This window comes from Brassica napus, chromosome C9 (assembly GCF_020379485.1).
Source record: "Brassica napus cultivar Da-Ae chromosome C9, Da-Ae, whole genome shotgun sequence".
Taxonomy (NCBI): Eukaryota; Viridiplantae; Streptophyta; class Magnoliopsida; order Brassicales; family Brassicaceae; genus Brassica; species Brassica napus.
The window spans coordinates 15,592,629-15,607,408 of NC_063452.1; the positions used below are offsets into that span (position 1 = coordinate 15,592,629).

General features: G+C 36.3%; 2 protein-coding genes across 4 annotated transcripts; both read left to right on the forward strand.

Moving 5' to 3' along the window:
- The first annotated feature begins 3,409 nt into the window (after positions 1–3,409).
- Positions 3,410–10,974, forward strand: LOC106402633 (ATP-dependent DNA helicase Q-like 4B). 3 transcript variants are annotated; one of them, XM_013843408.3, is made up of 26 exons: positions 3,410–3,597; positions 4,028–4,115; positions 4,220–4,393; positions 4,739–4,799; positions 5,022–5,420; positions 5,496–5,639; positions 5,728–5,858; positions 6,061–6,427; positions 6,509–6,640; positions 6,859–6,945; positions 7,045–7,172; positions 7,524–7,644; positions 7,747–7,898; positions 7,970–8,105; positions 8,195–8,318; positions 8,398–8,468; positions 8,547–8,615; positions 8,697–8,819; positions 8,910–9,068; positions 9,159–9,239; positions 9,413–9,574; positions 9,764–9,819; positions 10,015–10,126; positions 10,219–10,313; positions 10,391–10,468; positions 10,538–10,974. In XM_013843408.3, exons 2-26 carry the CDS (start codon positions 4,036–4,038, stop codon positions 10,770–10,772), a joined length of 3,477 nt encoding a protein of 1,158 aa, XP_013698862.2. In that variant the 5' UTR covers positions 3,410–3,597; positions 4,028–4,035; the 3' UTR covers positions 10,773–10,974. The 3 variants fall into 3 exon arrangements, with proteins under 3 accessions (XP_013698862.2, XP_022564729.2, XP_048626054.1); XM_022709008.2 differs by having other exon boundaries at positions 3,427–3,636; XM_048770097.1 differs by lacking the exons at positions 3,410–3,597; positions 4,028–4,115; positions 4,739–4,799.
- A 218-nt stretch (positions 10,975–11,192) lies between these two features.
- On the forward strand, positions 11,193–12,655 carry LOC106404422 (agamous-like MADS-box protein AGL97). Its single transcript, XM_013845143.3, has one exon. It carries the CDS (start codon positions 11,360–11,362, stop codon positions 12,101–12,103), a length of 744 nt encoding a protein of 247 aa, XP_013700597.2. The 5' UTR covers positions 11,193–11,359; the 3' UTR covers positions 12,104–12,655.
- The last annotated feature ends 2,125 nt before the right edge of the window (positions 12,656–14,780 follow it).

The following is a 14,780-nucleotide window of genomic DNA, read 5'->3' on the forward strand; positions in this document are numbered from 1 at the left end:
TAGTTACATATGTATCATCAGTGAATCAAATTTATTATATATAATTATCATTTTAATATTTCTATTAATTAGTTAGTGATACTTTTTATAATTTCTATAAATAATTTGAAATATTATATTTTTCTAAAACTATTTGAGGTATCTGTTTCTTGTAAATCAAGTTTATCTTAATATGAAGAAACCTAATAACAATTTTTTTATAAAATGTTTTTTATATAAAATGTTTTTTTGCAACTAAACTTTTATATAAAATGTTAATATATAATTCATAAATATATTCAGACTTTGTTATATGTCTTCATATTCAAATTTGTGATAAATAATATAAATTTGTTTGATGATAAGTTTAAAATTTTACTTATCTTAAAAACATCCCAAAGTCAATATACAAAAGTCAAAAGGTGACATAAAATTAAAATATCCTCATAGTTTTAGACGAAAATTTTCTTTGGAAGATGGTATATGAAAATTGATATTATATTTATAAAAGTGCTTTAGAATGCATATCAACAGCCAAATTATGTACTCGAATTATTTTAACAGCCAAATTATGTACTCGAATTATTTTAAAATGTATAATACCCAAAACAGCGTAATTCATCTAAAATAATAACATACATCAAATCTCAATTGAGAAAACATCCATTAAATCTTGCAACTTTCAAATTAAAGCCAAAAAAACTTCCAACTCGTGCTTGAGCCAAAAAAAAATCATCAACCTTTAGATATTAGATGTTTTAGCTCACATTTTCTGTTGACCATGCCTTTTAAAAAATTCGAATTGTCAAGAAACTAGGGATGGCAATTGGTACGTTAGCCCGCGGGCCTAACCCGTAAAGTTCCAATGCGGGGCGGGTTTGGGCTTACATATCTTAGGTCCGAGATATTACGGGTCTTGCGGATTGGTCAATTTCGGGTATGGGGCAATGCGGGGCGGGTCGACGTGGGTTTGCGGGGCATTCGAGACCCGCGTGTCTTCTTCACCAGAGGCGTTTGCGTTCTGCTCACCGACGAAAAAGGTGAGAAATGGCGACTGTGAAGGAAATTTTGGATCTTCTATTCCACCCGTTGACTAAGGTCACCACCGGGTCTTATCTTCTTCATCGGTACCTTCTCTTCATCTTTGGTCTACAACCGTACTTCTTTCGTAGAGAGCACCACCGAAGCTTCTCTTCTTCCTCGATCTACTACCATAGCTTCTCTTCTTCCTCGTTCTTCTTCCTCCATCTACCACTGTAGCTTCACCTCTTCCTCGATCTACCACCATCTACCATCTACACAGGTATATGATTTCTTCCTCTCGGTAGACACGAGTTAAAGTTAAATATTTGCATGTTTTTTATATCACTCGCCATTCTATACTGTAATTAGATTACAAATTTACAATCTGCTACTAAGTTACAGTATTCAGTTCAAGAGTTCGTTTGGTTTGTTTGACTTGACTAGTTGACTTGAAACATGATAGTTGTAGACTTTAGTGACAAGAAGTTATCAGTTTTGTTTTTTTTTTTATGAGATGTTTTGTTTGAAACTTTGATTGTTTTAAAGTTTTACTATTAATTGTCATTGGTATCAGATTGATTCAATATTACACTTTCAATCTTTAGTAGAGAAACCAAAGAAACCGTGTAGGCTAATATCATGTCTCATATATCTTGTTTATCATCAACAGTGTCTTCTTCATTGTCATTGATCTTCCTCGAACTGCCTTGATTCTCTTCCCAATCGAAAGGAAACAAAGATTAACGTTCGGAGAAGTTTCTTTTTGCCTCCTCTTCGTACTCTCTGTACCACTCTGTGATTCTTCGTGGGCTTGTTGGTGCGCTTAAGAAGCATCCAGTGAATTTTCTTTGCGAAGATGGAGCAGTTAAGCTCATCACTTCCATTCTTCTTTTTTTTTTGTATTTCTGAGAACTGTTTGATTTACGAAGAGTTATGAGATGTCTCAAGGTCAATGAGAAGAAGATAACTAATGAGGACTGCATTTTCACTACCCCGCGGGCCGGACCGCAAAGTCCTATGTAGCAAGCGGGGCGGGTTTGAATAGAGGTTAGGAACCACGGGTTACGGCGGACTGACCCGCAAAGATCCGCCAGAGATAGAGACCGCAGCGGGACGGGCCACGGCGGGACGGGTTGTCCCAATTGCCATTCCTACAAGGAACATAAATGACATTAATAACCGTAACTGTAACTGATGTTAATAACCGTAAAATTTGACGAGAAGTTAAGACTGAGAATTTCTTCATCTAAAACCCGACAAGTAATTGAGAGTGACTAATCGACTTTATCAAATTGATGAGAATCATTATTTGTCGCAGAAGAAATCACCACTTCTTGTTTGCATCAGAGATTGCCTACGAAATCGATTTGCGGAATTTGAAATCAATTTGGGGATTAAGTTTTCGAGTGAGAAAGAAGATATCAAGTTGAGATTTCTTTTAAACGAAATGATTTTTAAAACAATGTTGTTTTAGGTTTTATGGACGTTACTCAAATTTAACACTTGACTATTCAAGTTTTTTAAAAGATCGGGTCAAAAGTAAATAAAAGTTAAAATGACTAATATTTAAAATTTAATTTTTTTTTGCTTAAACACGAATTAGAATTTTTTTGGATTTAATTTGAAAGTTGAGAGTTTTAATGGTTGTTTTTTTAATCTAATAGATTTGAATAATTATAATACTTTACGGGTGAAGGCAAACCAGAAAATAGCAATGTTTTTAAAACTGGACCGGCTCGAACCTGAATTTTTTTGGTTCATGGGTCATTGTGGTTCGCCCGGGTTTGAACCGGGTTCGATCAGGTTTACTTAGATTAAACTAAATTTAATAATATTTTATAAATAATATGCATATTTTTTTTAAAAAAATAGATCATATCAAATAAAATGTTTTTTTGTCATCAAATAAAATGTTTAAATAGCCATAATGTGTAGAAAAAATTTAAAATAACAATTAAAATCTAAAATCAATATGAAAAGCACATTTAAACTTTATACGCAAATCTTATCACTCTAAATCTTCATCACCTTTAAAAAAATTATATACACATTACGTAAAAGTTATATTTTGAAATACAAATTTCAGAAACGAAAATGCATCAATTATTTAAAGTCTTCAAGAGATGATACTTTATTAATCTTTGATAAATCTTATTTTTACTTAAAAAAAAAGAAAAATTAATTGTTTCATTAACAAAATTTTGGCTTATATACGAACCGGGGTTTGGCCGGTTCATTGGTTCGTTAGTTCCCGGGTTTTTGACGGTTCAATAAGAGTTTTTAACTGGTTCGATTTTAATTGAGTTTTAGCATTAATTCAACCCAGATTATTTTCGGTTCATGGTTCAACCCGGTCCAGTGTCGGTTCGGTCCGGGTTTAAAAACACTGGAAAATAGAAACGTTAAACTTGAAAATTCTATTTCTTCTACATTCAAAAAAATCAGAGTTCTTTTTGTTGTCTGTGAGGGGGAGAGAGAGATTCTATTAACGATCCCGCCGTTCAAAAACCGGAGAGTAACCTCGCGCCGCCTCGAGATCTCACCGGAAGAGTTTCGCCATAGAAGCAAGAGAGTCCCATCGATTTTGAAAAAAATGTAAATCTCCGTTCCCCGGTTCCCCACTCAATTCCTAAGGTTTTACATTCGCTCTTTTTCGATTTTGATCTGCTTGCGATTACGATTACTGCTGATAAGTTGTGTGAAGAGAATCTTCGTTAGTCATAGCAAATCGCTTTGAGAACTTGTTAGCTTCTGCACTACATTCGTATTGGTTAACCTTTGTTAATCGAAAAGAGGGAATCGAATCATATGCGGATTATGATTATCTAATCGCGAGATTCGTTCTAGCGCTATTGTATTTTGTCAATGTGGTTTTTGATCAGCTTGCGATTATGATTACTGCTCTGATAAGTTGCGATTATGATTACAGCTTAAGTTGGGAACAGTTATATCAGTTTCTGCAGTTCTTTTTTGTTGCATTATCATCAGCTTCACTAATCAGTAATCGCATTTCTTTGCTCTCAAGTGCACTAAATGGTGGTTGTTACAAGCGACGATAGACTTGCTGGAGCTCTTCCGCATGTTCAACCTATGAGCGCTGCTAGTAAAATGTGGTAATATTGATCTTTCCTCTGCACTTTTTTTTTTTTTTTTTTTGTTGATAACTGTTTTCTGGATCTTTGCGTTTAATTTTCTTGATTGGTCTTGGTGAATGCAGTGGGAACCATCTCCCTGAAGCTGAAAAATCCAGAGTTCACTTACCACAAACGAATTGGTCGAAACATGCCAACGCTTTTGAGTGTATACCATCGTCGAACAACTTTCTAAGCTCTACTATGCTTTACTCTCTAGAAAGTCAAAAGCCTAGAAGAAGTAGAGAAACGGCTTCGAGGTAATTGCAATATGTTCTTTTTATCTCGTCTCCATGTGTCCTGTTCTGTTACTTGTTTGGTTACTACTGAGGATCACCTACAACTAATTACACTATTCCTGTGACTCTTGGTTTTCCCAGCATCATATTTGAATCTTTCTGTCATCACCTGTTCTCATTCTGCATATAGGTAGCTCAGGCTATATGAAAATATGTCTTCTCTATGGATCCCTTCTTCAGTGACTTCCAACACCCGTAATGAAAACTTAGCTAGATCTCCATGATTACGTCCTTTGATGGAAACTCTAGCTAGTCTGATATAGCTGAAGTGATCTGAAGAACTTGTTCCTGCCTCTCTTTTTCTAGGCCAATTTACAACATCATCCCTGTAGATGTGCAGACTTCGGCACACCAACATATTTCAAAGGTAATAACAACATGGAAACTTGTGATGGTAATTGAAATTTTTTGACTGATCCAAACCCCTCAGCATGTTTCTTGCGGCAAATCTTCCTCCTTTTCCTGTATCTGAGTAAACACTTAGGTCGCTTTAGCTACTGGATTCTGTTTTCCGATTTATCTTCCCTTGGCAGAGAAGCCTCTTATCATTCATTAACTTATTACTCACGCTGTTATCATATGTTGCCAGGCTTGGTGTGCTCTTACAAACCTCTCCATAAATAATACATACCTGAGACCTGGCATTACTCCTGCAATTGATGATATCAACACTAACTGTTCATTTTCTACGAGAGGAAGATTCACTGCTAAAGTTACATCCAACACTGATGGATCTTTCTATGCACACAATCATCAAGAGGATAGTCAAAAGAGAATAAGAGGAACTGCAACATCTTTTGACTGTTCCTCCTCCTCTTCCCCAGGTGATGGTCAATTAACTTCTGGAAAAGTTCCATGGGTAAATAACGAGGTTAGAGATTCAATAACCGGTTGTATAAATGGTATGGAGGTACCACCAATTAGAAACTTAGCACACCCAGCTAGACAGGTGGAAGTTATCGAGATTGACGATGATGACATTCTCAAGGTAACATTATTGATGCTACTTGTGCAGAATTGAAAAATTAGACTAACACCAACATGTGCTTACTTTGGAGAGCAGGGTATTGACGTAGAGCAAATTGTTATGGAGCACTACTATTCAACGTGTACCCATCAACCATCTGTTAATATATTTGCTTGCAGAGGAAAAGAACAGCCCTGTTTGCCTCCTGAGTTATGTTCCATCTGTAGTCATGGAGTAAAGGTGTGGCTGCCATTTCTCTCACTTTCTTAATGGTTATTTCACAAAACCAATTGGTTTTCTCATCTTGTTTGCTTTAATATCAACACAGCTAGGGCTCTGTCTTCAAGCTTCCAGCCATGTGGAACAAATGAAGGACGCGCTGCTTGCAGTATCAAATGAACTACTTGACGATTCTACCGACCTGAGCCCTGGTCATTTTGAACAGCTTTGTCAAGAGAGGTTTGCATTCTCATCAATTCTATTCCCTTTTTAGTTGTTTTGTTGTATTCAAAAGATAACATGGAGCTAATACAGCGAGAAGAAATTAGGCCTAAATAAAAATGATAGCGTTTCTGTTTTTTTTTTTAATTGCATCGAAATTGAGAGTGTGCCTTGAGTTCTGGGGTAACTCCTAAGCTGTTGAGACTTGTATTGTTTGTAGGTTACTGTTGAAAAAGCAAATACAGCTGCTTGAGATCCTTATCCAAGATAAAGAAAAGAAAAACTCAGAGTGTTTGGCATCTAGGCCTGGTCATAATATTCAGTATGAGACACCTCAAACAACAAATCATAAGGCGGATTATGCTCAGGCAGACTCTCGAGCTCATATAAAAGAACAAGGAAGATATGTAAGTGATAACTGGAATATGCCACGAGACTATTTATGTTCTGAAGATAGGTCTGGTCTTTCATCTGGTCCTCGAGAGAGGGAACGTTGTGTTCCTGAGATTATAGATGTCACTTATACTGATGGTTCAAATGACAAAAAGTGGAGCAGTCGTGACTTTCCGTGGACTAAAAATCTGGAGGTGATTGATTGATTATTAGTCTTTAGCTGTTCTTTTTTTATTTCGCTCCCATGTACTCATGTGCTCCATTGCAATGGTTAGCTCAATAACAAAAGAGTGTTTGGAAACCACTCATTTCGACCCAACCAAAGAGAGATCATTAATGCTACAATGAGTGGTTGTGATGTTTTTGTTTTGATGCCAACTGGAGGAGGGAAAAGCTTGACATATCAGGTAACGACATCGTAAATGTTACTTTTATATGCCGTTGTTATCCTACAATCTTTTTGTTGCTTTTATTTTATAACAAAGAGATGACAGTTTTCAAGTTGTGTTGATACAGTTAACATGTAAGCTAGTGTTTGCCCTGGTGGAGGATATAAGTCAGTGTCAGAAGAGTTGCTCTGTGTTTAGGACCCTCTAAACTGCTTCGTAACATCTTTTCTCTGCAGCTCCCCGCTCTGATCTGTGCAGGAATAACATTAGTAATTTCTCCACTTGTTTCACTCATTCAAGACCAGATAATGAACTTATTACAGGTGACCCGGAGATGATGTTTCTTTCTTCTATTTCATTAATATGTTGTACTCAGAAATTATGTCCCAGTTTACACTTTGGTTTCTGAATCATGGTTACAGGCCAATATACATGCTGCTTCCTTAAGCGCTGGAATGGATTGGACTCAACAACTAGATATACTTCGGGAGCTGAGCTCGGAGAACTCTAAATACAGGTTACTGTATGTCACACCGGAAAAAGTGGCAAAGTGAGTCATTATTTATTTTGTTGTTGATTCTGAAAAGAATTATGTTATTTGAAAATCACACAGCGGATACAGTGACCTAAGAGCATCCAAACCTACAAAATTAGCTTTTGTAACGAGTATAAGCTAAGAGTCTGCGTGATTTATTTTGGCCCAACTTTCTATCAGATTCCCTCGTGTTATTAGATTTGTTATGGACTATTTTGGCTGGTGGTGAAATTTATAATTAGACACTTGCAGTAGTTTTAGATTTTGACCAAAGGCTTGCATCTTCTAAGTATCACAAGTCTTTCCTATTGTGAAAGATAATACCAGTTACCATCCAGCTGAGACGCTTCTCTTTCTTGACTGCAGAAGTGATTCCCTTTTGAGGCACCTTGAAAGCTTAAACTCCCACAGTTTACTTGCTCGATTTGTTATTGATGAAGCCCACTGTGTGAGTCAGTGGGGGCATGACTTTCGACCAGACTACCAGGTTAGCCTTTTTAAAGCTTGAGACAGATACTCCTTTCACATTTCTGCTTTTAAGAAGCATAACCTTCCTATTTTTCCTCCAAAACAATGTTTAAATATGCAGGGTCTTGGTATTCTGAAGAAGAAGTTTCCTAAAATTCCCATGTTGGCTTTGACAGCTACTGCAACAGCCAGTGTAAAAGAAGATGTTGTGCAAGCTCTTGGCCTGGTTAACACTGTTGTGTTCCGGCAAAGTTTTAATCGCCCAAATCTGTGGTAATGTACTGAAATAGCTTAAGCAATTCTGTTTTCAGAATGCTGCTTACCAAAAAAAAAAAATTATGCAGGTACTCTGTGGTTCCCAAGACAAATAAGTGCTTGGAAGATATTGACCAGTTTATCAAGAAAAACCATTTTGATGAGTGTGGCATCATTTATTGTCTTTCTAAAATGGACTGCGAAAAAGTCACTGAAACGTTGCGGGTTGGTCGTTTGTTTGCTTTTCTCGTATCACTTATACGGAGCGTAATGCGTGTATTATGTTTCAATTTGGAAGTGCATATTATTTGCAGAAGTTTGGCCATAAAGCAGCCTTCTACCATGGTAGTATGGATCCTGGTAAACGTGCGTTTGTACAGAAAAAATGGAGCAAAGATGAAATCAATATAATATGTGCTACGGTGGCGTTTGGAATGGGTAATGAATGGTCTTTGCTATAGCCACTTAGATTGACTGATGTTTGCTGCTTGCTGCGTGCTGATGTTTGGTATTTCAGGAATAAATAAGCCTGACGTTCGCTTTGTAATTCATCACTCTCTCCCAAAGTCCATTGAAGGCTATTATCAGGTGTTTTACTGAACATTCGACTGAGCATAACCTAAAAACAGCTAGAAACTCACTTAAGCTAATTTTGTTTCATGCAAGGAATGTGGTCGTGCTGGTAGGGACGGCCAGAGGTCATCATGTGTTTTGTATTACTGTTATAGCGATTATGTAAGTTGCATAAATCTGACACTTTATTAAGTTATATCTCTGCTCTTGGTCATGTTTGTGGTTACACAATATACTTTTCAGATTCGAGTGAAGCATATGATTAGCCAAGGAGGACCTGGCCAAAGCACCATGACAACGGGATACAATCGTATAGCAAGTTCAGGGAGGACACTGGAATCGAATACGGACAATCTTCTCCGCATGGTAATTATTGGCAAGATTCCTTCCTTGTGTTTGCTTTCAAAGTTCTAAATCTACTCGCTGAGATATATTTCTAAAATTTTGCTGCTTCAGGTTAGTTACTGTGAAAATGAGGTGGATTGTCGACGTTTCTTGCAGCTAGTTCATTTGGGGGAAATTTTTGATTCGACGAACTGCAAAAACACATGTGATAATTGCTCCAGCAGCAAAACATTGATTGAGAAAGATGTAACTTTGATTGGAAGGCAACTGGTATAGGAATCATCTGAATTAAGTTCATCATGTACTTTACTTGCTGGATGTTGTATCTGTGATGTACAACAATCTTTTGTTGCTGGATAGGTTGAACTTGTGAAGCTAACAGGAGAAAGGTTTTCTTCAGCTCATATTGTAGAACTCTACAGGGGATCCTTAAACCAGACGGTATGTACAACTAACAATACATTCCTTTACTTCCTATTACCAGAATATGTTATTTCGAACCATTTCTGTCTCATAGACCATTTTTTACTTTATTTAACTCGGTTGTCCTAACGCCCATGAATCCTATCAATGTCACTGAACTGCTCGCAAGTAATTATCTTTTTGGCTTGTAGGTCAAGAAACACGGACATGAAACTTTGCACCTCCATGGAGCAGGAAAGCATTTATCTAAAAGTGAAGCCTCTCGTATCTTGCACTATCTTGTGACAAAAGACATTCTCACAGAGTATGTTAAAAAGAGTGATCTGTATGGATCTGTATCGTCTTTGCTGAAGGTACTTATAATTCATTTTTTCATTTATAGCCTCCGGTTGATGTCATAGATAGAAATCTTTGTGAATGTGTATCATTGTTACTGAAATCTTTTGGAGAAATTATGTATTCTTTCGCTTTTCGCCCTTGTTCATTATTCTTAAGGATGAATTTTTATGTTCACAAATATTTTTATCTATTTTATCATATAGGTGAATAGATCAAAAGCTGCCTCAATCTTATCTGGAGGCCAGACTATAGAAATGAGGTATATTGACTTTAACACTTGAAATTTGTAACTTTATGTAATGCTCACTTGCAACTAAAGTAAAACCGATACTCATACAACGTGAAATCTTGTCTGCTCTTACTGCAATGACATTGCTGCTACTAGTTGTCAGGGATGCCAGTTAAAGGTTGATAATTGTTAGTTTTAGTTGAGATTTTTGAATATAATTTGCAGATTTCCTTCAGCTGTAAAAGTAGTAAAGCCGAGCAAACACGGACCAACCCCAGCAAGAGTTGCACTGAAGCAAACTACTCTTCCAATGGCACCTGCTCCCCCACAAGACTCGGTATTTATTCTTGTCTCCTTAACGATTATAACCACCACCTTTTTCATATCTATTAGGGTGATGATGGTTCATTTGTGTCAATGCGAGGCTAGATTCTCTCGGATACCTTGTTCAAAGCCTTGAAAAAGCTGCGTGCTGATATTGTCAAGGAATCCTCAGATGCAGTAATGTCATACCACATATTTGGGTAAGTTCAAAAACTTTCCCGTCTCTTTCTCTGGTCATAAGTAAATATAAACTCTCCCTTGTGTGTGTGTCTTGTAGCAATCCGACGCTTCAACAGATAAGTAAACGACTTCCCAGAACCAAAGAGGAACTCCTTGATATCCATGGTCTTGGAAAGTAAGTATCTACTCTCTCTCTATAAGGGCATACGGTGATTCTCATCTTTAAAAAAAACTCTTCAAACAGAGCCAAGGTGAGCAAGTACGGGGATCGTTTGTTGGAAACTATAGAATCAACCATCAACAACCACTACGGAACCAATAAGAAAGAGGGTACCGGGTCAGGGAAGAGGAGAAGAGACGAGAACACTAATCCAATTGTAGTTGACGATGATGATGATCCTGATTGGACTCCGAGCCAACAGTCCTACAAAAAGGCTTACGCGGTTCGTGGTCAAACGTGTGAAGAAGCTACATGTTGATTTTGAAGATGATGGAAGAGTATTATTACCTTGGTGCATATTGGTAAATGACTGAAAAAAATGGCAATATTGTTCTGTATTAGTACTTATAAATTTACTTGTGTGTAATCTATCTTTGAATTGGGAAAGGATCATCAAGCTGAATACTAGAAAGACATCTGATGGGAGAGGATCATCAAACCATATAATCCTTTGTTAATTACTTCACGCGTCCAGTTACCTATCTTAACGCGGCTCATCACAACCTCGTAGCAACTCAACAAGCAGAAGTGCAAGGAGACAATAGGTTCTTGCTTCTTGCGCAAGAAACCGGTTAGAAAATTATAAGGTCCGCAGAGTAATAGACGAAATTTATGATAAACAAATAAAAAAATCAATCTCTGATCCGAAAGCTAAAAAAAATCACTTGTTTAAATTTTACCTCTTTCACCAGCTTTGAATTTCCAAAAAAGGAAATAAATAAATCCACTAAAAGGAAAAAAGACTTTTACGCATTTATTAAAATAGCAATTCAGAACACCCTATTATGGAAAGTTTCAGAAAAGGAAACAACAGATGAGAAGGGAGCCGTATAAGTAGAAAGAGAGATGAATGTGCACACAAACGACGCTTGCTTTCTTACAATTATCATTATGGGAGGCGAAAAACGGAAAATAGATATTAAGTTTATCGAAGACAAAGCAGTAAGATCAGTTACGTTTTGTAAACGACGTGATGGTCTCTTCAGCAAAGCTTCTGAGCTCTGTCTTCTCTCGCCCGCCACTCAAATCGCAATCTTAGCGACTCCGCCTTCTACCAATTCTCACGCTGGTTTCTACTCCTTTGGCCATTCCTCTGTCGACCACGTCGTCTCTTCTCTACTTCACGACCAGTCTCCTGGTGATCCGACAAACCAAGTAGAGAACAGAAGGTTAGGTTTTTGGTGGGAAGACCAAGCCTTGGAAAGATTGGAGAGCGTCGACGAGTTGAGAGATGCGACCGATGCGGTTACTAGGATGTTGAACAATGTGAGGTTACGATTAGATGCCGTGAAGGGTAATCAAAGAGGTGGAGCTTTAGTGATCCATCAAGAGGAGGCTCGGGCTCCTAAGATTCGTAACACCAACAAGGAAAAAACGAATCAAATTACTAATTCTGAAAGTTCTTGTGGTTTGGTGATCCATCAAGATGAGGTCCCTCAGCTTTGTAACACCAACACGAACTACAAAAACGAAGAGACGACGACTCAAGTTGCTAATTCTGAAGGTGCTTCTGGTTCTGGAAGTTCGGTAGAGAAAAATGATGATATTCTCCATATCGATGATTTGGATATTGATGATTTTTTTCATTGATTTCAAGTTTGATCCATTATTTAAAACTAGCTGATGCCCAGCGCAAATGCGCAGGTTTATTTTATGAGGGTTTATTTTATGATTATGATTTTAGTAAAAAGATTTTAGATCTTAACAAACAAACACAATGGATAGAAAAAATAATTATATACCAATTATTTTCTTACCCTTTCTTCTCACTTTAAATTTTTTATAGTGAAGTTTCTAATCATTCTTATAATTGTAGTTGTAATGAAAATGACCTTATAATTGACTATACTGAACCGAACCGGATTTTGGATAATTCGGTTCATTACTCGGCTAAGTAAACAAAACCAATCACATATAAAATTGAATTCAGTTTTCAGTTATTATTTTAAAGTGCCATTTCTTTCATTTTTCAAAATAGTAAGGATCGGTTTGGTTAATGAAAACCGAACAATTAACCGATCTAAAAAAAAACTAAAAGAAAAAAAGTTTGTCACCCAAGTGTCTAAACCAAATCTAATTTCTCTTTTCGTTTTGTTCTCTGGGTACAACCGTCTCTTTCTTTTATTGCATCTCCTTCTTTATCTCAGACTATTTGATACAGCAAAATCAAGGTTCAATATAAAATTCTAATAACTCGATTCAAGGTTTGTTACAACAAAGAATCGATCATACACTACAAGAATTCATCAAATTAACTACGGATTGGCAAAGACGTTTCCGTAGCTAAATGTATTAGCTACAAAAATAGTGACAGAATATATAATTTCATTTTTGTTGCTAAATTTGTAACTAACTTTAGCAATCCGTAGCTATATAGCTAGAGATAAATTCCGTCGGTCTCTGTAACTAGATAGCGACGTCTTGGCTAGAGATAAATTGTCTCCATAATTATTATACTTATCAATGGATAACATACGTACCATAACCAATCCCCAAAACTTAAAACTTAAACTCCAAATCCCTAATTTTATATACGTTAACCTAAATTTACAAATTTTGTGTGTATCATCATCAACCCCTAAAACGTAAACTTCAAACCCAAACTCCATACACTTTAAACTTAACCTACAAGTGTATGTATATGAGCACCAATCCCTAAACCTTAAAACACAAAACCCAAATTCTATACACTCGACCTAAAACCTACAAACATACACCAAAGTCATATGTATATAATTTATTAGAATGTAGCTTTATATATAATTTATTAAAATATGCTATAGGTCTGTCTAGTAAACATTATTACTCTAATATACAACTAAAAACTTATAGTTTTAAAAATTCCTTTTGAAATTCAAATTCATAACTTGTATTTAAATCTTAAACCCTAAACACTAATTATAAACTCTAAATCTTAATGGCAAAAAAATTTAAGTTTAATCTCAAATCTTAATCTCCAACTTTTAATTTCAAACCCCAAACTCCAAAACAATAACATATAAACTAGTTGATAACCAATGAATATCTTATCAGCTAATCTACATTCACTTAAACAATTTAAGACGCTTGGATGAGATTTGATCCAAGAGATGAAATTAATTCTTTTTTTTATCTCATTTCTCTTCCTTCGATAGATTCTCTTTCTCTCTTTCTATTGGTCAATTTGTTCCTTTCTCTCTTTCTATTGGTCAATCCATTAGTTGATGGATTACAAATACTAACCGTTGATAAAAAATAATCAGACGGTTCTGGTTAGTTTGTTCCTTCCTTTCTCTCGCTCACATGTTTCATCTCTTTCTTCTTACTCTTTCTCTCGCTCAGATGTAATTCTTTGTACCTTCTTCTGATAATTAATAATCTGTCTTTCTTCTTCATTTATGGATTTATTATTTAGCATCACAGTTGTTCCGTAGGACGAGGCTTCGATGGTTCAGCTCGCTGGAGATGAATAAAGGGGGAACTTCTTATCCTCTCTCTGCCATTAACCTCGCCGGTAAAGCTCTCCCTCTCTCACTCACTATCTCTCTCTCTCTCTCTCTCTCTGATTTTGTTTTGTTTTTGGTTCAGGAAGGGTTTTCGTGAGCAGAGTTGGTGGTCGTGAGCTTGAACACAGAGGAGGTACGGCGTGGTGGTGGTGGTGCTAGCCGCCTCTGCTTACCGGAAAGTGAAGACAAAGCTTCATGGTGGTGCGGCGGATGATGACGAAGATGTTTAGATTTAGATTTAGGTTTAGGTTTAATTTTTTCTCGGTTTAGTGATTTTTTTGCTTCGGTTTAGTTCTGTAAACCAATTTCAGTATATAAATAAATTTTAATTTTATAATTCAATTCTCAGATTAATTTTTATTTTTATTTATTTTATTTAGAATTGATTTAATTTGTGATTTTTTAATATAGCTACATAAATTCATTAGCTAGAATTGTCACTAATTAGCAAAGGAACAAGTCGTAGCTACATCATTGCTATTGGCTACGGAAATTGCTTTAGCTAATTTGTTGCTAGTTGGCTACGGATTGGCTACAGATTGAGTTTAGCGTTGGTGCTGAGGCCAAGGAGTCAAGCCGTCGCTATCCGTCGCCTTCTTAATTCTAGCTACAGGTTATGTCTAATCGCTACAAATTAATCGGTAGCTATATTAGCAAATTCTTGTAGTGATACCACGCCAAGAGCTTACACATAGAAACAGCTCAAAAGCAATGATACAATGATCACTCTCACTCACAGAAAGATTAAGAAAAGTTCACTCGATATCTGGATAACTCTCAAC

Coding starts and splice junctions, on each gene's coding strand:
- LOC106404422 (XM_013845143.3), top strand. CDS start 11,360: ATGAATGTGCACACAAACGACGCTTGCTTTCTTACAATTATCATTATG.
- LOC106402633 (XM_013843408.3), top strand. CDS start 4,036: ATGGTGGTTGTTACAAGCGACGATAGACTTGCTGGAGCTCTTCCGCAT. Junction 4,394..4,738: donor AGTAGAGAAACGGCTTCGAG/GTAATTGCAATA, acceptor CTCTTTTTCTAG/GCCAATTTACAACATCATCC. Junction 4,800..5,021: donor CACACCAACATATTTCAAAG/GTAATAACAACA, acceptor ATATGTTGCCAG/GCTTGGTGTGCTCTTACAAA.